This window comes from Glycine max, chromosome 6 (genome assembly GCF_000004515.6).
Source record: "Glycine max cultivar Williams 82 chromosome 6, Glycine_max_v4.0, whole genome shotgun sequence".
Classification (NCBI taxonomy): domain Eukaryota; kingdom Viridiplantae; phylum Streptophyta; class Magnoliopsida; order Fabales; family Fabaceae; genus Glycine; species Glycine max.
The window spans coordinates 8,358,867-8,384,528 of record NC_038242.2 but is presented as its reverse complement, the minus strand read 5'-3'; the positions used below and the strand labels follow the sequence as shown (position 1 = coordinate 8,384,528).

At 32.2% G+C, this 25,662-nt stretch overlaps 3 protein-coding genes across 5 annotated transcripts; 2 read left to right on the top strand and 1 right to left on the bottom strand.

Moving 5' to 3' along the window:
* The first annotated feature begins 6 nt into the window (after positions 1 to 6).
* On the top strand, positions 7 to 5,115 carry LOC100817036 (uncharacterized WD repeat-containing protein C2A9.03). 3 transcript variants are annotated; one of them, XM_003527866.4, is made up of 9 exons: positions 7 to 80; positions 161 to 316; positions 411 to 497; positions 3,422 to 3,556; positions 3,638 to 3,748; positions 3,842 to 3,933; positions 4,012 to 4,117; positions 4,232 to 4,318; positions 4,409 to 5,115. In XM_003527866.4, the coding sequence occupies exons 1-9, from the start codon at positions 18 to 20 to the stop codon at positions 4,817 to 4,819; spliced, it is 1,248 nt and encodes a 415-aa protein (XP_003527914.2). In that variant the 5' UTR covers positions 7 to 17; the 3' UTR covers positions 4,820 to 5,115. The 3 variants fall into 3 exon arrangements, with proteins under 3 accessions (XP_003527914.2, XP_025984650.1, XP_025984648.1); XM_026128865.2 differs by lacking the exon at positions 7 to 80 and adding an exon at positions 2,196 to 2,244 and having other exon boundaries at positions 263 to 316; XM_026128863.2 differs by lacking the exons at positions 7 to 80; positions 161 to 316; positions 411 to 497 and adding an exon at positions 2,236 to 2,354.
* A 3,571-nt stretch (positions 5,116 to 8,686) lies between these two features.
* LOC100801022 (transport and Golgi organization 2 homolog) lies at positions 8,687 to 11,457 on the bottom strand. The gene is made up of 5 exons (XM_014776324.3): positions 11,289 to 11,457; positions 10,979 to 11,162; positions 9,938 to 10,144; positions 9,147 to 9,338; positions 8,687 to 9,074 (listed from the first exon to the last, which is right to left on the bottom strand). Exons 1-5 carry the CDS (start codon positions 11,369 to 11,371, stop codon positions 8,922 to 8,924), a joined length of 819 nt encoding a protein of 272 aa, XP_014631810.1. The 5' UTR covers positions 11,372 to 11,457; the 3' UTR covers positions 8,687 to 8,921.
* A 12,130-nt stretch (positions 11,458 to 23,587) lies between these two features.
* LOC100800478 (ethylene-responsive transcription factor RAP2-4) lies at positions 23,588 to 25,346 on the top strand. The gene has a single exon (XM_003526539.5). The coding sequence runs from the start codon at positions 24,200 to 24,202 to the stop codon at positions 25,106 to 25,108; it is 909 nt and encodes a 302-aa protein (XP_003526587.1). The 5' UTR covers positions 23,588 to 24,199; the 3' UTR covers positions 25,109 to 25,346.
* The last annotated feature ends 316 nt before the right edge of the window (positions 25,347 to 25,662 follow it).

The following is a 25,662-nucleotide window of genomic DNA, read 5'->3' as shown; positions in this document are numbered from 1 at the left end:
AGTCCTTTTGGCTAACCATGGAGCACTTCAACAATGACGATCTCGAATACATCGTCCACTTCCAAGACGATTTTCCGACGGTAATCTCAATCACTTCTTTACTTCTAACGCCGTCGTTTCATTTAATCCATCAATTAATTAGAGCTTTTTGCAACAACAGACTGATACCACTTGTTCGGAAGCCAGAAACGGGAAAGATATTCAGGGAATCCCCTGGGAGAGGCTTAACTATAGCAGAGACAAATACCGTGAGACCAGACTCAAGCAATACAAAAATTACCAGAACTTCTCTCTCTCTCCTCACCACCTCCACAAGGTTACTCACTCTTTTGTTTGCAAATCAAATCAATGAATACCACTTCCTACCGTTTTTTCTAAACCTTTCTTTCTTTCTCTTTTTTTGTTCGCAGGAGTGTTTCCAAGTGCAGAAGGGGCAAACTTTCTATGACTTCTTCTTCAATACCAGGCTTGTCAAATCCACAATTGTCCACTTTCAGGTAAAGACTTCGTTCATCCTCGCTTGTTATGTTGTAGATTCCGGAACATTCGGGCGTATTGGGGTCATTCATTTGGGATGTTATGCCTTTTACTGTTACATGTCGGGTATTATTATAATTAAATAACTTAAAACCATAAGCATGCGTTCATTGATTTGACATATTATCGTCTTTATTTTACTTTTTCTAATTTTTATAATAATTTTTTATTCTGTTTTTTATGAACTATTTTCATCATCAGATAAATGGGTTATACCTGCAGGGAGTTCTTACTGTTGTTCGCAGCCATACTGGCTGTGAGTTATCTGACTGAAAAGTTTTGTTATGCATACTTTTGCTTTTCTAGTTTTGCGGGGCTATGTATTTTGTATTGTTCCTTTACACACGGATGGAATTGTAGGCTACCTCCATTATACGAGGATTAAATGATAATAAAGTCTCTCTGGCATTTTATATGTACAAATTCTCAACTAAAGTTCAAGTTTCTGATGTTTTCGAGATTAATATGTGAAAATCTTTTTCTTCCACGGGAACATAATATATTATGTCAATAACTATTTTAGACGACTCTGTTCTGGGTTAAATTTATGCAATGTCTAGATTTTGTATTTTATTTCTTTTAGAAAAGAAATGAATCCTCTTTATGAAAAATTCTTGATCAGGATGCTTCAGCAGTTTCCTTATAATTTGCTGAAGGCTTTTATGCCAGAATTTTATTCACCAAATCCTCATATTTTTGGGTAAATGTTTTGCAAGGATGCTTTTTTCTATCCGTTTTCACTTTGGTTGTTATTCAACTTTCTTTCTTAAAAAACAAAGGGAGTCAAATTTTCAAAAGAATTATCTCCAATAGACACCAGATATTCTTTTCTACAGACAAGACAGTTTCATGCCAATTTTATGGATATGGATGCATCAAGGCTATGGTATGACTTGACATTCATAAAATTTGGTGATTTCCTGTGAACAGATTTTGTTCCATCTGTATTATTGTGCTTACTTGCAACATAATGACGGTGCGCACACAGCACCTATCTACATCCACATGCAACACTTTGGATTAGACGAGCAGAGCTTTTTTATTGACTTTGTTCCATCTTTTCCCAGAAACTAAAATAATGATTCTGTGTAATATTATACCAATACTGTTTCAAAGTGGAACTAGCAGAGTCTTACACTATTAAAGTTAGCCTTCCCTAGATTAATTTTCTTTAAATAAGCAATCTGTTTTGGATTTTGAAGCCAAATATTTTAGTTCTGGGTTTTCTTGTTTAATTCCCGGAGAGGAAAGCTTACAATGTTGACAGATTGTCTTGTATTCTCTTTTTACTTTTGACAATGCAATTAGCTTTCTTATTTACTACTAGGACTATAATATTGGTAAGTTCTGTACTAATACAGTTGCAGAATATCCATTACAACTGCAACATTGCAATTACAATTGTTTACTAATTCTTAAGCTAAGGTGTGAATCTGTACCGTATTCTGCACCTTTAAGGCTTGAATAATCTTTAGCAATTCCATGTTTGTTCCACATTAAATGTTTCCTACTTTTCATGTATGATCAAATCCCTTACCCTTATACAAGCATGCATTCTTCTTTGTTATTTGTGTCAGTAGTGGCTGTAACATTATTTTTTTTTCCTGTAATTTAATTTATTGCTTAACCTGTTTTTGCATTTGGGCCCTCTATGTCAGCTTCTAAAGCAGGTGGAATATGAGCAGCTTGGCAGGACCTTATATTATGGTATGATAGGAAAATATCTGACCAGAGGGATCTACAATATCCGTTACTAGTTAGTGTTGATCTTGTCCATGTCAAGAGAGGCCTTGCCTCTTCATGCTTCATGCCTAGCTGTATATTTCTAGGATCTTCTTGTCTATAGAATATTTATCATTAATCACTTTACTTTATGTAAAGTCTTTCTCCTACTTTGATAGTCTATTGTCTGACTACTGATGTAGAAGTTACATTTAGCATTTATATGAAGATAACACATACTTCATGGAACTGTGATTGTTTGATAAATTCTATAGTATTTTAGAGAAATTGCAATTCCACATCATCATCATAAAGCGCTTACTTTTATTTGTTAAGAACATGTATGATCAAGTTTTCTTCAGAAGTTTTGTATTTTTCCGGCCTTCCTATTGGAGATCATGAACCGTGCATGCACCAGTGATTGTTGATTTCAATGAAATTGCACGATTCATTGTGTAACAATCATTGTGGTGTTTACACATGATTTTAACCATAGCCCTTTTTAGTTCTCTACCTTTGTCTTGTTCTCCCCTCCAGAAATCAAAGTTATCATATGTAGTTTGGCCACTGGCATGCATTATGCCCATCTTTTAACGCCCCATTAGTTGACTTCTACCTCTTGCAAGAAAGGAAATGACAAAGATAGAAGGCTTTTTCTACTATCTATAAGTCTGTGCTTTAAGTCCAATGTCATCTGCCACAAATACAATTCCTGTCATTTAAGTTCAGAAAATAGCACTACAGTTACTTCTGATTGCATCATTTGTGTAACTCATTGTAGAATATAGAGTGCTGAAATTTTAGGGATTATTATGGAAATAGTAAAAGAGAATTTCTTGCACTTAAAACTGACATTGTACTATTTACACTAATCTAGGTCATGTACAAATGTAGACATACAAAGACTCAATAACAATAACAGTATACTAAAACAATAATGCCACAATACTCTGACATGGTACACTGTATACCCTACTACTCTTAGTTCTAACAATTACATTAATTGTTATTTGATAGAAATATTTCTAATTAAAGGGCCATGTTCAATTCTGGACCTTGGTGCTTAGACTGATATTGGTGGCTTGTTTACCACATCATATCTTTCTCTTTCGTTTTCCCTGTTGGTTGTTGGTATTAATGTCATCAATTCTTGTCTGTGCAGCTGAGGAATTTGTTGTGGGCAACTTCAAAGCATGATGTATACCTTATGCAAAATTATTCAGTGATGCACTGGTCCGCATTACTACAAAGAAGTAAAGAAGTGCTTAACGTAGCCAAACCAATTATTCCAACCCTTGTACGTAGCCATTTAGTTAATCAGATGTGTTTCTTTTGTACTCAATGCATTAGATATGAGTGTTCTTCTGTTCTTATGTAGACGCATCCTGGATTCTTAGCTCAGCCTGTCTCCAGAGTGCAAATAAGCACCATGACTGTTAAGGAAAATCTGATGGTGGCAGGTGGTTTCCAGGGTGAGCTTATATGCAAGGTAGGATTGATCATTATTTCATATTTTCATTCAATATAATAATTAACTATATGAAATCCCCCTCTTTAATGCGTCTGAATTATTTGTGGCCAGAATTTGAAGCAACCTGGAGTTCTATTCTGTGGTAAAATAACTACAGATGGTAATGCCATAACCAATGCCGTGGATGTTTACCGCAATCCAGCGTAAGCAGCTAAACACAGAACTTTATCTTTGAAATTTTTGTTTTTGGTTTAGTTAGTAACTGAACCTTCACTTTGCAGTGGGTCGTTGAGGGTAATCACAGCAAATAATGATTCCCAACTTCGGGTTTTTGATGCAGAGAATTTTGCTTCTCTTGGTTGTTTCAAGTATGATTGGTCTGTTAATGTGAGTGTCATCAACTGATAAATGTTCCTGTTACTATAGTCTTCAACTCTTCATCTCTTGCAACACTTTTTGGAAAATAGCAGTTATATTATGTTTACATATTGGCCTTTGCAGAACACTTCTATTAGTCCGGATGGAAGGTTGTTAGCTGTTCTTGGGGACAGTACTGAGTGCTTGATGGCTGATGCTAACTCTGGAAAGGTATCTTCAATTTGCAATTGTTTGTAAGGTTTTATCTTCCTTAATGTTTAATATGATTTCTGATTTTATATATCTTATGGTATCACCCAGATTACTGGGAGCCTAAAGGGGCACTTGGACTACTCTTTTTCATCAGCTTGGCACCCAAATGGACAAATATTGGCCACTGGGAATCAGGACAAAACATGCAGGTTGTGGGACATAAGAAATCTTTCACAATCTATGGCTGTGTTAAAGGGAAGAATGGGTGCAATAAGAGCACTAAGATTCACTTCGGACGGACGATTTTTGGCCATGGCTGAACCTGCAGACTTCGTCCATATTTTTGACTCACATTCAGGTTATGAACAAGGTCAAGAGATTGACCTATTTGGTGAGATTGCTGGCATATCCTTTAGCCCAGACACAGAAGCTCTATTTGTGGGTATTGCTGACCGAACCTATGGTAGCTTGTTAGAGTTCAACAGAAAACGTCACTATAATTACCTAGACTCGTTTTGATGGAGTGGAGTGCCTCAAGATGTACAGCAATCTACTCCATGTGCATATCCACCAGAGGATTTCTAAAATAGGTTTAAAATATATATGGTGAAGTGTTTTTCTAGGGTTATTTTTCTGTTGAATTTAGTGGAGAAGCAAGTTGTAAATTTTGGCTCTAGGAAGCTATTTTTGTTTCTTTAATTTCAATTTTATTAGCGATAGAATAGCTGATTAGTCTTGCCTTTGTAAGAATTTCCTTGCATGCTATTGTGTATTAAAAACAATAGCAATATATTGCTTTAAACTTATTTTTCCCATACGATCTTCCTGTTCTTTGAATGTCTCGCGTTATAATGTTCTCAGTTGAGAATTTAATGTGTATTAGAATAATGACAAGGGATGGACTATTGACTCTTTTTTTTTTAATATTATTAATTATTTCTACTTTTCATTTTCTAACTTTACTTCTATTTACATATTGTCTTTTTATGACAAAAGAAGGGTGTTGCCGGGTTGTGTCTATGGAAGGGGGACTAATTAATCTGAAAGCTACAAATTTAAAAGGCTTCTTTATTTTAATCATAAATTAAAGAGAGTTTTGTGTTCTCGTTAATTTAATTACAATAAAAAAATAAAATTATGAGAACCATCTGATGAAAGTCATAATTATTTATGAAGTACAATAAATATCGAGATTTACAGTAAAAGAGAAAAGATTGTCAATATATACAATATTTTATATACATAAATTAAACTCAAAAATTATTTTAATATCATCTTAAAGTATTATTATGAATGTCTGACATATTCGACGTTTTCGATGAGTGTTTATTTTTTATTTTTGTTTTCTCTAAAATAAATTTAATTTAAAATTTAAAAAAAAATAAAAATAAAAAATCACTCAAATCAAAAGTTCCCCTAATAATCCCAAGTAAGCTTGTGTGTCATCACTCGTGAGCCTCACGGCAGTCGCACACTTGCATGCATGTCCCAAACCATCAAGCCAACTTGTCGGCGTGCGTCCATTGCCCCTGCGTGCGACCTATTCGTTTTTTTATTTTTTCTCCCGGGTGACCTAGATTTCTTCTTGTCATATTTTATTTAAGTAATCAGAGATTAATTAAAACCATTTTGACCAAAAACAGAGAAAATTAAACACATTGATTTGAATAGTACTACATTCGAAACTAGCGTGTAATACAAGGCATGCATGCGGCAGTGCCGTCGACACGGGCAACATTATGCTCATTTTAAATATCTATAATCTATGCTACACATACACATACTATGCCTGGACTGTTCTAAAGCTAATAAAGACGACGAGTTTCGTTTAGTGTCCAAATATTGAAGAATCAATGAATCATTATTTTACTACCGACCAAACACAACACAAATGAAGATTTGACGTTCATTCGATCGATAATGAGGTCCCACTCCCATCCACATAACACATACAAAACAAAATTAAGTCATGCAAGAAACCCCCCTTACCCCTGGATTTAATATTTACTTTTTCGCTTTTACTTTTATGCTTTTTATGTCGTCCCATATTCAATTCTATGATGTTATACCAAAATTTTTGGTTTACTGCAAACTGTACATTATTAAATTAAATTGGTCAAAGGGAAAATGTGGTAAGTGTGATCGTGTACACACTCAGGAGATAGACAGAGTGAGGAAAATGCCATGGAATACGAAAAATCGTGGTTTACTGCAATCTGTATGCAACATACGCGTATCCTGAAAGTGTCCCACTAAAGCTTTGCCTGCGTTTGCGTAACAAGTTCCCAATTTCATACGCGGGCTACCACTCTATTTTTTTAAAAAAATTGGCACCAAAGTCTACATCATCATTATTAAATACAACATGCTTATTTTTCTTGAGACTATGTGTTAGAATTTGATCATCTCCGTTTAAGTTGGGTGTGATGGTTAATTAAAGATGTGAATCTGTTCAACGGTCATAGCAGATAGCAAGTTATGTAAAAACAGTGACAGGTTGTTCAGTTGAGCCACTTCTGAAACCGACTCAACATGTAGGTGGTCATTTTCTAGAGATGGATACGCGAGAAGGTGGCAAAACCTTCAACGTTGGAATTTATAGTAATCTTGCAATGCCATTGGGAAGCTCCGAGTGACAACAATTAAATGGAAACGAGTCGTTAGTTTACTTGTATACCATCTTGATTAATTTATCGATGTGAAGACTTTACAATCTAATTGCACTTGCTACGATGATTTGATCCACCATTCGTGGTCTCTTATGTTTTTCAACAATTAATATAGTTTATATATTTTTAGAATTAAATAAATTTAGTGTTTTTTGCTAACTTATAATTAAAACTTTCGTATTCTCATTTTTTATCTAAATATTTGAAGGGTTTATGATAAATTTTACACATGAGATCATATTTAAAATATAATAGAAATATAGTAAAAAAATGAAGGATTTATAAGAGCAAAATTAGGATTTTAAAAATAAAAAAGTTAGATTTTTTTAGATAAAATCTAATATTGTAGCTAGTGCGCTTTGAGTGGGAGATTTAAAATAGTTTAATTAGTTCAATTTACAAAAAATTAAGTAAAAAATGACATTTTGATGTATTAAAGTAAAAGAGAATCAATGGAAGGATTGAATTTTCTCAATGACGAGTTGAGAACGAAAACTTCTTTCTATTGTTTTAATTTTCTTATAAAAAAAACACACAAAATAGGTTTTTGTTGTATTAATTTTTTTTAAAAAAAATTACCAATACGTTGGATTAAATATTTTACAAAAAATTAATAAAACAAAAGCTTATTTTTGTTATTTTTTAAAAGAAAACTGACACAACAAACACAGGTTTTTTATTGTGTTGAGTTCACAACGGAAACGAATTTCTATCAAAAGTATTTTTGTAAAAAAAATGGAAAATAGTTGTGGTGTGAATTTAGAGATAAGGGTACGGAATTAACGAGGGCCATAAGACATTGAGTTCTTCGTCCCCCTACACCCCAATTGAGGCAATTGCTTTCTGCACTCACCGAATTGCTTCCGGGAGTAATATAGAAAGTGTCGAAGCAATTTCGGAAGTGCAGAAAAAAAATACCCCTCAATTGATTGTTAGGCCCATTAGCAATAGGTCTTGGCTCTTTAGGTGCAGAGTTTCCAAAATGGGCTCATGGACCTGAGATTTAAGAAGTCGCTCTTGCTAAATACATCTCCCTGTGTGCTAAGGAAGCCCTCTTTTTTTCTCATTAAAATTATTATTAGTCATCATATCCTTTTTATCTAATTTCTACACACCCCACAATTGTATTATTCTTTAAACTCTTTTCACACCCTATTTTTATGTTATATTTAATAAATTATAATGTATGATTAATTCCATTAAATTATTTTTCACATTAATTTAAACTATAAGATTTAAAATGGCATTTCAATTTCTCCCCCATTCCCAATTTCACACCACCCACTCCAACCTACGTTTACTATTAAATTTCAAATTTAATTTTGAATTTTGAATTTCTTCAATTCCCAATTATTTTTTTCCCAGTTCAACGTGACACCTCCCACTCCCCTTTTACTGCTAAACATCATCTTCTTCAGTCGAGTCACGAGACTCACAACAGAAGCTTCATCTTCTCTCAGTTTCATTTTTCCTTCTCAAGCAGTAATCTTTTTGTTATCTTTCTCTCCTAATCGCACATATCAACTTCTAATAGATGACCACATCCCACAATCAATGAAGATCGAATCAAGCCAAGCATCACTAATTAACCGAGTGAAGATAGGAACAAACTGGTGTTCTGGATCTGGGTAAAAGAATAATAAATAGCACTTCTAATTCTAAACGAAACTAATATTATTGGAACGAGGAATGAAACCCTAATAAGCAGATGCATTGGTTTAGTACCCTCGTTAGTAAATTAGGCCGGTACAATTTTGTACTGTTAATGATCATAAACTTCATTTCATTAGCTAATCTTCATACATGCACTCTATTATTAGCCGTGCTTATCGACGGCATATCTTCTCAATATGAATTACACAAATAAGAAGAGAATGGATCAATTGATTTTGATCCTTCCTCGTTTATGAATGGTGGAGCATTGTGCTATATATTACTTTTGCCTAGGCTACTTAATCCGTGACTGCTTTATAGTTCAACTTCCCGATATGGAAATCGATAGCATGTTCCTTCCACTTGGTGTCATCCAGATAAACCTCATAAAAGTTTGCTTCCCCTCTTGATCTTACGGTTAATGCAGCACTACTCCTGGTGCCATATAGACCCTGTATTATATTGACGGAGTCAAAGGTTATGCATTCCATGATTATGATCGATCGAAATAATTCTTAACTTACCAGTGGTGTTTCTACTTCAACAAAAATGGAGCTCAGATTGAATTCCCAATCAGGTGAGCAAATACGAGGTAGTGAGCTTTTGTCAGCTTTAACTTTGTCCTTCATTAGCTTTTGAATCACCTCCTTCACAGGTATCTCACCTTCCCCATATTTGGCTACATGTTCTTTGAAACTGAATTCTAGGCGCAGAGCCTGCAAAAGGGGTCAAACTAAAAGTAGGATTGCTTTGATAGAGAAAATTTCAAAACATAACATACACAAGAATTAATTAATATTTCTGGTTGCCTTCGCAGGACGTGTAAAGCTGATATAATAGCATTGATATTTTGCCATCACAAACTGTAATTATAGTGTCACGATTAAAATTTTAAACTGGCTGGTTAACAAATCTACCAAGGTATTGTTTTCCTGTCCAGATGTATTACAAATAAAACATGAAAAAAAAAAAAAAACTATTCTCTTAGAAAATGACAATTTTTTTCCTCCCTACAACTCTCTCCGGTCTCCTCTCGTTTAGTTTCTCTGTGGTTTGAAGTAAAGGTTTAATTTAAATGAAAAATATTAATATGCTCTTTTAAACACATTATTATTATTGAATCACATTTTTTTTTATAAATCTCGTAATCTGTATCCTGATTTCGTAGCTTATATCCAGAATTTATGTTTGGATTATTAAATAACATAGAATTTAAACAAGAATATAGTACTGTGTATTAGAGGGAATGAAGGAATAAGTTAGACAGTGTATTTTTAATATAAGAAGACGTAATGTAATAACCATATTAACTAACCTTATGCCACGGCGAATCTAACTTATCATTTGAAAGTACATGCAGGCCTGGTGGAACCTCTTTAATGGTAATAGGTTGTCCCTTGGGCCTGTTGGAGATGTACACCATTGATTTCGACACAATATCAGCCACAACTATGTTGAACCCGTTGTAATAATGAGCCTCTAATTTTAGGCTTTCCGCAAATTCTTTCGGTTTCTTGCTGCTCTGCCATTGTTCATCAACATGAATACAAGAAGCAAAAACGAATTAGTGAGGAAATATGAACAATCACTTTGGAAGTTAATTTGACCAATTTATACTTATGCATAATATGGAAATTGGAAAAGAATTCGGGTGTCTTAAGATGTAAAACAAAATGTTCCTTCCCTGATAGTAGTAATCATCATTCTTATTCTTTGTGCTTGAAAAGGAAAAGCTGATGCTATAGTTCTGTTAAAAGTGCAAATTGATAGGGTTTTTTTTTTAAATCCCTGATATCATACAATTATTTTTAAACAGGAAACATGCGTGGTTAATTTAAGTGAGTTAAAAATTTGGATTGAGGTGAGTAGCTTACTCAATAGACAAATACAATAACTAATAACACACATCATCACTTCAAGTATAAAACAATAACACGTGAGACAGATTTATAACATTGGTTGGCTTAAACTTAGTGTAATTTAGGTATACACAAAATCATGACTGTTGGAGTTTAGGATAGTGATGCTTTGATGTACGAAACGTGTCTGAGAGAATTAGATCCTCACTTATTTTGTCTCTTTCTCTCCTATTAAACATGCATATCTCATTTCTTTTAATTTCTCTGCTGTTAGCCAGACAGTGAAGTTACAAAAATCCTGAGTCCAAGAAACGTTATTTGTATAACAATTCATGCAACAAATTAATGAAATTATACAAGTACTATGAAGAAAGAGAGTGAAATTTTACGAGATGTAACAATGATGCTGTGAAAAAAGATAAACTCATGAAGTGTTAGTATTATATAAAATGTTGTATGAGTTATTGTATGAATAACACAATTCGTACTAAATATACCTTGAGAAATAGTACGGGTAGGTCTCCACGACTTTTGGCCTCAGGGAGGGTATGAAGCTCCAAAACATTGGTGAGAAAAGCCACCCTTCCTTGTGTGGAACAAGCCAACCATGTTCCCATTGCTATTTCGTCCCTTCCTGCCAAAATATCACAATCTTCCCACCAAGACACTGGCTTCGTAGGCCTTCATCCAAATAATGATTATGTAAAAAATAATTATTATGTAAGTGCATGCATATATTGCACAAGTCAACAAGTACCAAAAATTTGTTAAACAAAAAAAACACAGGAAGAAGAAATTAAAGCTTGCCTATTGTGATATTCATCTCTGTTATTCAAAAGAAGAAAAGGGTACAGTGGGTGGCATTGCCAAAGAAACAAAGCTATACACATTGTTCAGAATCGTTGAGTTGAATGCAGCACTGACCAAACAGGCAATGTATCTTACTCTCTAAGCTTCCAGCAATATAGCAACAACGTATATTGGTAGTTTTGTAAGTGACGGAATGAATGGCTTTATAGGCTAACAAGCTAAGTTGGCTATTTTCATTTATCCATTTTTTTCATTAAAGCAAGTAGCTAATTTTTAACACAGCACCGTTACACAACTAATGCTAGCATTAATTATGATCGAGGTGGAGGCATAAAAAAGAATTGTCTATTGTAAACAACCGATTAGTTAGGTTACATCTTATAATTCTTCAATTAAAATCGTAATCTTTATTTGCTAGCTGCTGCTTTATGTCCTGTCCCCAAGCTGTGAACTCTACAAGCTAGGATGTTAGGTTCAAAAGAAAATGTAGTGGCTCAAAAGGGGATCATTAACTGTGTAAAAATTAAATCATTCAAAATTAATTCCCGAAAACTTGCAAGTTTTTTCAACCTTATCTTGTGAAATGAGTCGTTCCAGTTACACGCTCTCTAACGTTGAAGCATAGAAAATGACACCGTAACTGTACATGCTACTATGCTGGTATGTTAGTAGCATTGATACAATTCAAACTGAATAAGTTTGGGAAAAAATTGGTGGACCCTCCTTGATCATAGACAATGAGATAAGAAAAGAAAAAATAAGTGATGTGACACGATAAAAAGAGAAAAAAATGGTGTTAGTACTTAGTACTATTAGAGTGTCCAAATTAAAATTTGGGGTTCTTAGTTTTGGTCTATCTTCATTCAAAATCGAAGTTCTTTGCTTTGTTAGGTGGTTTGAGACCTTCAGTACTCTGATGGGGTAATAGGATAGTTTCTTTTCTGTGTCCAAGGAAAGCATAAGAATGGAGCGAATTAAAAGCCATAAAACCTGCATTAATTATAAGATTTTATTGAATTGGTGGTGATGATGCACATACGTGACCCAGTGAAAGGTTCGTAATTCGTTGTTTTAATTTAGCCGCTGAGAGGAGCATGTTGAATTTAATACAACTATAATTAGGACAGCTTTTCATTCCTACTTCCGATATGATGTTTCGAATAGTTCTGTAATATAAGCCACCAATTCGGAAGAAGAACCAAATCAAATGGTCACATGCAAGTTTTTTTTTGTTTTTTTTTTATAATAATGTTGATGAGGTTCAAATCACTTCATATATAAATTACTCAAACTCTTTTATTACGTGGACTCAATTATTATCATTTTTTTAACCCAAGATATCCCTAGACCAAAAATATCAAATATTGATCCTTTTGAGATACTGAAGTTCATTTAAAAATTTGTCAACTATATCTTACCGTGCTAATAGACCTTATTAAACTTCAATCAAAGTGGATCTTACTCTTAAACAGAGAAATCTTAATCAACCTAAACGAAATGATTTGATGAGGCTTATTTCTTCAAATTTAAACTTTAAATAAAAGCATTATTTTCATTATTACAGTCTCCTACATTAATTTGGACAGCTCTTAGGCTAATAGATGCCTAACAAAATGAGTTCAGCTCCTTTAAAATATAATAATGCAGTATTTAGTAAAGTAATAAAATTATTGATCTATATAACATTTAGATTATAGGCCTTTATCACACTTAATTCATTCCTTATATACACTCACATTGTTTCCAACTTTCCATTTCATTTACGGTGAAAATTATTTATAACATATTTATAGATGTTTAAATTTTAGTAAACAATTTTTTTATAATTCACTCGATAATGATATTAAATGATTATTTTCATAAAATAAATATGCACAAAATTATTATCATTAAAAAATGTTGTTTATTATATATGTTGTTAAGTATTTTTATTTCTTTTATTTGTAAATAATATTACTTTCAAAAATAAAAAAATTATCATCAAAGTATCTAATTATCAACAAGATATAACATGGTTGGTAGTATCTTGTCCCATAAGTATGTGGTTAGAGATTCTTTCACTGATAGGTAATTATGAAAAAAAAATATTTGTTGAAAGAAAACAATCCCTTAAATCAATTTCAATACATTAAAAGATTAATCATTAATTTAGCCAAGAGATATCTGGGTTAAAAAAAAAATAATTCAACCCATTTTTTGTTGGACAAAAAATTTGATAGCTTAAAATTTATTATTAAATGATGAGTGGGATCTATCCAACTTAATAATTTTCAACAATTTTCAAACAACATAAAGAGATTATTGGAGAAGGTAGTATGAAAAGAAGGTGCTGATAATATTTCTTAATTTATTAAATAAATTTCTTAATTATTACAAAAATTAGTTAATTTTACTTTTGTTTGAGTCTTGAGGGAGTACCATCTAATTATACTAATAATATTAAAAAACTATTTTTTACATTATCGTAAAACTTCATTGATGAAAATTCAAAACCAGGTACTATTAATTAATTAATTTACTTTTATTAGTTTTCTGAAATTTTTAAAAAATAATTATTTATTCAATTATCCAAATGTAATCTTTGTGATACATTCTTTAAGTATGTGTTTAGTGTAAATTCTTTTTTTTTTTAGAAAAGCAATCATTTCTAACTTACTCAAAAAAATTGATTAAAAAAATTACTCAAAAAAACATTATTGATGAAAAAAATAATTATTGATTAAATCATATTTTAATTTCTATATTAGATATATTTTTTCATATTGTTTTTGCATACATAGAAGAATGGAGAAGGAAGTGGCATGGTTAGGAAGTTTACAAGCTAATATTTTGATATATAGATATGAATTAATATGAGTAAATCAGAAGAAATGTAATCACGGATTAAATAACAGGCGATGCCAATGTACTTGAACTTATCATAGAAGGTAGGAATTGAGGCTAACTTAATAGAAGAATTGTTAACACAAAACAGCATAGCTATTTGAGGTAAAATTTCAAAATTATTGACGACTTGCTTCCACCAAAAGTGTTCAAGAGTGGTTGTTGCAATGGTTCAATATTCAACGTGTTACATGTGCTTACGGGTAAAATTACCGGCATTATTGAGCCTCTAATAAGCAGTTACCATAGTAGACATCTGCATAATTAAGCAGAAATAGTGAAAGAAGATTGAACTAGAAATAGAAGTAATTGCGTAGGAGATTATTTCAAATTATGTAGTTGGTGTTGAACTTCTTGTAAGTAAAACATTTGAGTAACCATGTATTGGCTGAGCTTAATTATGAGTTGAATACTATCAGCTCTCAAAATACTGAGATGTATGATGTGACGAATGATCCTCTTACAAGCAGAGAGGTTAGATAAAGGATCTCCTCCTTCTGAGACATGGAGCTTAATTCCAAGATCCATTGGTAAACTATAAGGCTAGGTCATGAAACCTTTCAAGCAATGAAAATAGAGTTCTTTTTTTCACTTGCTAACAAATTTTTTTTTTAAAAAAAATCTCTCCTTGCGAGGTTTGTTTTTAAAAGAATCTACAACAAATCTCTACTCCTACTATAATCATGGTCGATTCAATATTTTAATTATTTGGTTTAGAAAATTATGGCGGATGGTTTATTAATAATCCAGTAATAATTATTAATCCAATCAATTAAACTTGATCTTTATAAGTGAGTGTTTTGCTTAAATTTATAATGAATGGATTGAATGACTAGTGAATAAAAAGATGTAATATCACTCACTCTATGTTTGAATTGATAGAAAGAGATGAAAAAGAATAGAACGAATTACAATAGAACAAAGATAAATACAACATAATGAAATAAAAACATCAACTTCATTGTTTGAATGTGTAATGATAAAATGAAATGATTTTCTTTTAATCTCATTCCTCCTAAATTAGAAAGACAAATATAGAATAAAATAAAATAAGATTCATTAGTTTGTACTATATTTCAACTTTACTTTATCAACTCAGACAATAAAACATAATATTATTGTATTTCATTCCCCTTGATTTTATTATTTTCCACCTATTCATACATAACCCTGCTCCAAATGACACACTTGACAACTAAACAAAATATTCGCATTTATCACTTCAAACATGGAAAAATAGCAGGGAAAAGAACTCGGGCTATTCAGGCCCGTTCCTTCCTCCTAGTCCAACCCCCCTCCCTTTGCAGTTTAATGATGTGATTGTTGAGCCCAGCCCAATGCATTTACATATGTTATTAGAAATCCAAAATACTAGTATTTAGTTTAAACTTCTTGGGGACGTTAGGGGCTTTGGTCCAGAAAAAATATACATATCAGGATTTAATTGTCGTGAAGGGTTGGGTCACGCCTTAGAGTCCACATTGATGGTGTTTCAACAGTACTGAATTCTACAAACAACGTGTTTCAAGCCCACAAGTTTTACGAACCTAATATATTATCACCTCCAAACTTAAATATTCAATAAGATATAGTGATATACCAAAATTAATTTGTCTTTTTTTTAAACAAAAATTAATTTGTATTGGTTGGTTGTTTATCCGAAACAACCAAATATTCTTAAAAGTTTGGATGTGTTTTGAAAAAGACATTGATATTTAAGCATTGTTCACTTATCCCTCTGTATATATAAATACCTAAAACTATCTAAATAATTCATTTGTTTTTTCAGATCTCCATTCTCTTCTTTCTATCCTTCTTTACATTTCCTTTCATTCGAATACTCTTATTTCATAAAGTAAGTAAACTTCATTAAACATTTAATTTGACTCATTTATATAATTTAATTTTATCAAATATCTTGGCATCTTTTTAAGTTCATTAATTTAAGTTTTAAAAGACACATGGGGAAAAAATCTAGCCTATGAAGAACACATGTATCTCTTTTTTTTTCTGAATGGAAACACATGTATCCTCTTGATCATTCTTATATGATTGTATAATCTAAATTTGTACTTTTCGTTTATCACAATAATTATGAATTATTAGTTAATATGATCACTGTTATTATATTTAAGTATTGCTATACAAAGTGGACAAGTAGCAGTGAGTATGAGATAATCTAATTGTGTTAATCATGAGTTAGAGGGTTATGCTATTCAATTAAACCAATGAACCAATAAATAATATAGTACAGTTTTTTTTGTAATAATAAATAATTTTACAGTTTAAAAATTCAGTTTGTCTGACGAGCAATAATATTGGAATTTGGTTTGCATACAAGTTAAATTTTGAAGTTGGTCATCAACAATCAAAATGTTGTTGCAACTTTGGAAGTAAGATAAAAGGTAAAGTTTCATTTTTTTTTTTTAATTTCAAACAATTAAAATAAGGTTTTCTCACGTCTTTTGATTGTGAAACTAATCTTTCACGTGATACTCAAATTGCCTTTAATAATTCAGAAGCTCCTCAATAGCTAATTCTGGATTAACTAATTAACCACTTATCCCATATGCCACAGCCACTCATTATGGGCACAGTTTCGTAAGGGGAGTCTTTGATGTGAAGTACCCGATTGGCACAAATAAATTAGACCAAAAAGGCTTGCGTTTCTCTGTGAAACAGCGAAATGAAAGGCAAAGAAAAAAGTTGTGGTGAAAAGAGGTGAATGGCACAAAAGAGAGATCACTTTAGGCGCATGCAACTTGCTCTCTCTCGAGAAACATTCCAACCATGGCCCTCAATTCATTATGTATTATTAAAATATCCATTAGCCTTCAATGTTGGTTCTCCTTATTATGCCCACACTCACAATGGGCTTAGTGACCTATGTGTGAATCCATAATTCCAACAAGTTAAATAAATAAATAAATATTAAAAACCATTTAATAAGAGCTCCTCTTCCTAAGGCTTTTGAGAGCTTACTAGAGGGAATATAAAAGAATGGTGGAAGGTATTGGACATGATATGATTATCCTTAGGCATGTGCGGTGCCGTGAAAAAGTTGAAATTGGAGTAACTTGCGCCCCCACCAAATCCTATCGAAATATCTCTGGCTGCGACTTGAAAACGACGGTTACATTGGATTGGTTACTCCATTTGCAGAAATGCCCTATGCTTCTCAACAATGCATGCCACTCTAATCAATTGAGACCCCATTACTCTATCTTACCACCTTTCCAGCTCAAATTGTTGAAAATCGGGGTGCAATGTGACAAAGTCAATTAATTCTTCATTTTCCATCAATTGGACTTTCTTACCTTATTGTGACTTGGGCTACCTGCTTTCGTTTAATTTTCGGCCTTGTTTGTGGTTGCTAAACAGTACTAACATTGTGTCCTAAAATTCAATCAACTTGCCCCTTGTGAGTATTATCAATAAATTTGATAACACTCAACACTGGTCATGGAATATGAGTCCCGGCTCGATATAGTGAATCACATAAATGATAAATCTCTTCTGTCTTCTAACTTTGTACATCAAATTCGAGCTCGACTAGCTAGGTTTTGCCTTGAAAGGAAAACTCGAGATTTTGGGGCAAAAACTTCTTATATATAATTCAGCTGGGTTTTGTCTTGACAACAAAATTGACATTATTTTTTTCAGAGAGACATGGTAATCGAACGACGGAGTTTGGTCGTAATCAATAATTATCGGTACAATTATTAATAAGATGAAGAGTCGTTATATTTTTGTGGAGTAATTTACCGTGACAAGCAAGTAACATGTTTTCAAGAAAGATGCGTTAGAATGTGAATTGCCTAAATTTAGCGTTTCTTGATCAGTCAGTATTGTTCACCGTGGATACTAAATACTTTATGGTGAGCATGTGCGAAGCAAAGCTTGAGTGACATAGGACCAGAAGAAAGTGATTTTGGAGACAGACGATATACATATAATTAAGTTCAACTTTGATATTTTTCTCATGAGTATTTATATGATAAGAAAATAGATAGTTTCTCTAAACTTATTTTATTTATCTTCTTAATTTCTTCTTCTATAGAATAAAATAAGTATACATACGAAAAGAAAACAATTTGTGGCTGCTTCGAAACAATTTGTGGCAGCTTATCATCTGCCACAGAATTTTTTTAAAATAAAAAAATATAGAAAACTGAAAAGTAAAATCGTGTTTCAAAACACTTTTTTTATATGAAATCCGATTTGTCCATTTCATTTTTTTTTTTTTGGAAATCTACTCATTTTAATTATTTATTTGAAAATCGCCCTATTTTGATTAAAAAAACTCTCATATTTAATTAAGTTTAAAAACTCCGTCTAACGGTATTTTCAAAATTTCCTGTTAATTTGAAGAAAATGATTTTACAATCATTAGCTTGTAATGTGATTGTATTAATTTAAAAATTAGGTTTATTCAAGCTCGAAATATTATCAATCAAAAATATATACTATACTTTTTTGGCCCCCGAAATTATTTTCTACCGGTGAACAACTAACAAAACAAGCTAATCATTCTAATTATTGAATCAGTTTATCTAAAATTATTTATTAAAATAAACGCTTATTTTAATAAAATAAGATTTTTTTTTATTTTTAAGTATGTTTGTTTAAATTATTTTTACGTAAAAAATAGTTTTTTTGTTTATTTTAAAAAGTAAATTTTATTTGTTCCCTTAAAAATATTTGCATAAAAACATTTATTTTAAAAAAATACCAGTAAAAATTGAATACAATATCACAAAATTTATAACTTTCTCACCCTCTAGACTATACTCCCTTAATTAAAATTATTATTATTTTAATTTAAACAAACTTACCTATTATCTCTAACTCCATTTAAACTAATACACAAGCATGATAAATATGAAAGGAATCTATCTAATTTAGCCTTCAGTAGAAAAGTGGACTATGCCGCATTTATTCTTTCTAGATATGGGAATATGTGAGGGAAAAAAAGTAAATTGAAAGTTGAAATCCCACTAAACTTCTACAACTAATATACCAAAAGAAAACTTGTACAACTATATAAATTAGTAATAATTAAATAATATTATTTTAACTTTTAATAATATAAGTATTGTTAAACAGAAAATATATATTTATAATTTTACAATGTTAAAATTAAACCGGTTAAATCAGTTCTATGTCATATCTTCACGATGTACCAACAAAAATATAAATTCTTCACAAAGTCAATTTTTAGAATTAAATGAACCATTTCAGTATCCCGTTTCTGATCCAAGTAATCTGACTAACAACTTTATAGTAAAGAAAGAGTTTGAGAATAAAACAAAAAACGTATAAGATAAAATGAGTGTCGAATGAAAGAGATAAAAATTCATTATAAAAATACATTGCATTATAATATACGCTAAAATATATTTTGGGTTTTTATTTTAATTTTTTATTATGTTTATTTTATTAAACTAAATTGTTTCTCTTGTAAATTTTTTACACTAACTAAATTAACTTTGATTAGCATAACAAACGCTCATACGATATAATATCTCTTAAAATTTGTTATGTATTACTAAGTTTACCAAGTTGTTGTAATAATATGAATTAAAAAAATATTTATAAAATTAATAGGATAAACTAAAAAAATGAGAAATTAAAATTTTACTGAAAAATATAAAATCAAAAATAATTTTATTATTTGTTTATTTGTCGGGATTCTCATTAATGACCTCATCAATTCGGTCAACTAACTTAACCAACACACCGAGTTTGAGTTCGTCCATCACCATTCACCACCTATTCACCTCAACTATAAAAATTAAAAAGTAAGAAAGAAATAATACATAAACAATACAAATTAAAAAAAAACATAAAGTTTATCCTTAGCGGCTAACACTAATCCGGAATTCGTGTAATCCAAATTCACATCTTACTTTAATGATTATGATTTGTTACATAGATTCTTTTATCATTCATAAATTACCATTATATGAGCTATTTTTTTAACAATTCAAAAGTTAAAAATATACTTAAGCAAAAAAATAAAACAAAAAATTGAACAGGGAAAGTAGTAGGTTTGAGCATTTTCTCATTAATTTGGAGCGAGTAAGGGTAAGTATCTTATCTTCATAAGTGCTCTTTTGGAATTCAAAAACTTTTCTTACATTAGACTGAGGCATTATTTTGTGAAATGTTTTATATATTTTTTTATATAAAGTTAAATGAATGTAGTATTTTTCTATTAAAATTAATTTTTTTTTTGTTTTGACTAAATCTTTGCTGGTTTTGATAAGGATACAAAGTATTAAGAAAACAAATCATCCACTATTACAATTACACCAGTTTCACTAAATAATAAAGTGATAAATAGATTCAAAGTCATTTCAATAAAAAAAATAAAGTCAAATGTAAATTATTATTCTTTTTAGAACTAAATCATGCCTTAGAGAAAGGAGATTTAGAAACAATCAAAGTGAAAGTGTAATTTATTCTTCTAGGACAAACATCAAGATACATATAAGGATGTGTTGTAATTGACCAATTCGATATTTTGAGAGAATATCTTATCCCGATATTTATCCCATCTCGAGATCTTCACGCCTCCACGCGTGAGCAGTTAGGGGTGCTTAGGAGTTAAGGATTGATGGCACGCTGGTCTCGATTGGATTCTAAAAATGGAAGAGAAGTGAGGATCGATTGATTGAAGAAACTATAATAGGTACTTCCTTTCGACTTAAATATTAATAAAAAAAATTAAACATCAATATAAGTAAATATTAACTAATTTTTATCTCAATGATAATATTTTTATTATATTTTTTATTTAATAAAATATTATTTCCTGTGAATCATTTATTCATATTTTACATGAAGGATATTTTAGAAAGATTTTTAAAATTAAATATTATTAATTGAATTATTTAATCAATGTATCTAGTAATTAAATTTACTTATAGGGCATGCAGGTAGTACATAGTTTTCTAATCTCAAATGTGTGAGTAAAAAAAAAAAACTAAATATAAGACCGGTCGTGCGTTGTCTGACCAAGGGAGTCGAAGCAGTACTATTACGAAATTAAATTATTTGAGTAACTCAAAGTGTAACAAGTGATAATAACACAAAATATGACTAGAATATTTGCTCTTGATGATCTATTTTATAAGATTAAATTAACTAATTTGTCATAACTAAAAATTAGTTAATTTAATTAAGAATTTTAAAATGTTTGTTTTGATTTTACACAAGATAAAGAATATTTAAAATAAAAAATCATTAAATAGAATAAATTATACAATACTACGTAATTTATTTTACGTATGAGTTATGAGTAGGCGAGGCGAGAAGAGTGCGCACAAAAAATGCGTGGAATCCAAGATTCCATTCCATGTCACCCACGCACCTACTGGCGCCGCATTTCAAGAGTTTGCCTCACTCCCATGTTCTATTATTGTTGCTTCAATCCTACGCCATAAACCACGTCTATACCCAACCACAGTCAACGCGCAAATTTAACCATGGTTAAGCATGCGGCACTGGCAGTGAGTGAAGTGACCCTTTTATCCTCCCTGGCCCCGCCGGTCACCCCGTTCTGGGCCCACTCCGGTAACAGTCACTATCTTTTCTATGTAACCATGACATCATCGTCTCGCAATAGTTTCATCTTGCCTCTTCTGAACAACCAACGGCTCTGATTCGACGCCCACGTAGCCACCTCATTCTAGGTACCTCTCTACTGTCTAGGTTTTAATACTATTATTGACCGCGAATTAACGTAACTAACAACTTTTTCTTTTCGGGTACATTCCATTTACCAGTACCAGTTTTTCTACCTGCTTAATTAATGATCTTTAGTCTTTACTAATTATGATCTCCTATTAATACTAGTATTGATTTGAACATAGGTCGCAGGAAAAATATATAATAGTACTGAAGTAATTTGTTTCTTTCTATGGTTTAATTTATCTGTCGGTTTAAAGTTTTTTAAATTTATTTTTAAGTACTTTACATTTTTGAAAATCATGAATATGATATTTGTTTTTCTTATATTTTTATCTATGACAAATATAAACCACTATCTTAAAAGTAATTAATAAATAAAGACTAAATAAGTATTATTAAAAATATTATTAATACACTTGAAAATGATTTTTGATATAAACTTTATACTATTGATTCTTTAACCCTGAGATACTAATTAATAAAATTCTCTTTTTTAAAAATAAAATTATTTATTATTACTATATTACTATCTAATTATTTAATTAATTCGCTAAACTTTAAACCTTTAATAATTTTTTAATTAAATGGTTTTATTGTAGTATTTAATATAATACTATTTTCAAAAAAATAGTAATCCATTTGTCCCATAGTAAATATGTAGTGCTAATAGGAAAAAAAAAAGCTCCAAAATATGCATCATTTTAACTTTTCATCACAATGTTTATTATTTGTTCCATTTACAATTCATAATATATATAAATTTTGGAATGTTTGCTGTTGTGCTGCATTATTTCTAACAAAGAAAATTAATTTCATAAAATTATTTTATTCTTTCATCTATTTAATAACTTTTCTCAGATTAAAAAAAAATGAGGATAAATATTGAAATTGCGCTGGTGGATGATAGCATGTATCTTTGCTGGGTAGGCTTGGCCCCCGTCATTCATTTTTCTGCGTCCAGGACTCTAGGCTCTTCATTCTTCTGGTTTTCTGTTATGGTTCATCAGAAATTCTGTACTATATATGACCTAATTTTAGTTCTACTTACTAACTACTACAAGAGAAAACTTTCCCGTCTGATCTACCGCATAAGTTGGTTCAATTATTTATTTATATATTAAACAACGCAATACTAACTGATACATATAAAATTAAATTTATAAACTGACCATCCATTATCTTGGCCATAAACAAAAGAGGAAACGGCTCTCCACTTCTGAAATGGGACACTGACGCCCCTCCTCATAAGATATACATTATCTTCTGATTACTTATTTAAAAAATCACTTAAAGAATGAATTAGTCGTTTGTTTCTTTAACTTGGACTGATAGTTATTTTCATAAAACAACTAATCTATGCAGAAGTTCAAACTTCTAAGCTAATTAAATTAAATTGAATAGTAAAGTAAACGTACAACCGAGGCAATAGAAAAAGAGAGGAATTGAAGGATGCATTAGAAAATTTAGAATTCAAAACTATTGAGGATAAGTAGTTGGTCTGAACTCGCACTAAATACGGTCAACACGCTTAAGACAATCCAAAGAAAATGACAACGTAAAAGACACCGACACCTGCCGGTTTGGAGCGGGCACGTGTCAATTATCCAACGTTGATAGGAACACGTGTTGCTAATTGATTGGTGGGTACCTTAATCGATGAGGGGTGTGTCTTGCGTCATGAACTGCAATTAGCTGAAACTAACCAGTGGTTACGACAGCGATAATTAGGGGATTGATTAAGTGATTAACAATAGTAATCAAGGTGATAGGGTGCTATATAACAGAGAGACTCCGAAAGCCAAAACCAAGAGTGGCGAGAGGTACTTACTCACAGATATATTTTTTTTTTTTGTCTCCATCATTTTCTCGAGAGCTTTCAGTTTGTGTGGTTCATCTTTCTTCTTCTCCTTCCCTCCCCCCTCTGTAACACCCCGCTTCTCTGAATCCCTTTCTGTTAATCATCTGTCTTTCAAGCTAAGATTTTCGGGTTTGTCTATTAATTCACCAAGAAGCAAACTTAGAAGGATTTTTCGAAAGCCAGGTGTTTTCAGAAACGAGATCCAGGTTTTATTGTCGAATTTCGCTAGTCAAATTAATTTTCATAATTATTTTTTTCTTTGAAACCAGCCAAGAGGGTTATTTTTGATCCCTCAAAGCTAATTTCTCTCTCTCTTTTTTTATTTCCGGGACTGAAGAGGTTGTCTATTTGAAATCTCCTTCATCCTTTCCTTTCTTGTAGAAAACTTTTTAAATTTTTTTGTCAGTGGGTGTTTTAATTAACCACCTGTTCTTCAAGTTTTAGAAAGACGCAGGTTGAATTAATTAGTATCATGGCAGCTTTGATGGATTTTTACAGCAGCAGCCCAGAGTTTCAACTTCACTCAGATCCATTCAGGGGAGAACTAATGGAAGTTCTTGAACCTTTTATGAAAAGTCCTTCTCCCAACTATTTCCCTTCCTCCCCCTCCCTCCCTAATCTTTACTCAAACGGGTTATCCAGCAACACCCAAAGCTTAATTGGCTTCGGGCAAGCGCAACCCACATCTCTTGTGGGCCTGAACCACCTAACCCCATCTCAGATCTCTCAGATCCAAGCCCAAATCCAGATCCAGGCCCAGCAGCATCAGAATCGCAGCAACACCCTGAGCTTCCTTGGGCCGAAGCCCATCCCCATGAAGCACGCGGGCATGCCTCCGAAGCCCACGAAGCTTTACAGAGGGGTGAGACAGAGGCACTGGGGAAAGTGGGTGGCTGAGATCAGACTTCCCAAGAACCGGACCAGGCTGTGGCTGGGAACCTTCGACACCGCCGAGGAAGCCGCTCTGGCATACGACAAGGCCGCGTACAAGCTCCGAGGTGACTTCGCCAGGCTCAACTTCCCAAACCTGCGACACCAGGGTTCCTCCGTCGGTGGTGATTTCGGGGAGTACAAGCCTCTTCATTCCGCTGTTGACGCCAAGCTTCAGGCCATTTGCGAAGGCCTGGCTGAGCTGCAGAAACAGGGGAAGACCGAGAAGCCTCCGAGGAAGTCGCGTTCCAAACTCGCGGAGAAGGTTGTTTCCGACAAGGAGAACAACAACTCTTGTAAGGTGGAAGCTGCGTCCTGGTCGTCGGAAGGTTCTTCGCCGCTTTCGGATCTGACGTTTGCTGACGTGAGCGAGGCTCAGTGGGAAGGTGATTCGGATAATTATAATCTCCAGAAGTACCCCTCTTATGAGATCGATTGGGATTCTCTGTGAAGTGTCCTATTATGTATGGTCTAGTCTAGGTCTTAGTGTCTCTTAGGTGGCTGCTACTGCAATGGAGTTTTTGGCAATTGCAGGGCTAGTACTATTCTGTGTATAATCTCTCTACCTTGCTCACAGCTGGTTTTTTTCTTGCTTGACCAGGGAGAATTAGTCCGCTTAATATGTTTTTCAAGTGCATCGCTGTAATCTACTTCAATTTCATCATCTTATAAAATATATTATTCTACTATTTCTGTGTTAACAATTCCTGAATTAATGTATACACTCTTCATTCTTCAACATAGCATGCAGGTCTATACAGGAAATACACTCTGTTCAACAGCTGACATTCAATGAGCTACATGACGTCGGTCACTTCTCTACGATGTTAATCTTTTTTCCCACTATAACACTATGTTTGGTTTGGAAAAGAAAGTGGAAGGAAAGAAAGTGGAAGGAAAGAAAGTGATTCGTGAAGGCTGAGTAGCCCTACAGAAATATTATTTTTGTATAACTAATTTTATTTTTATTGATATCGTTGATTTTTTGTTAACTAATTTTAAAAA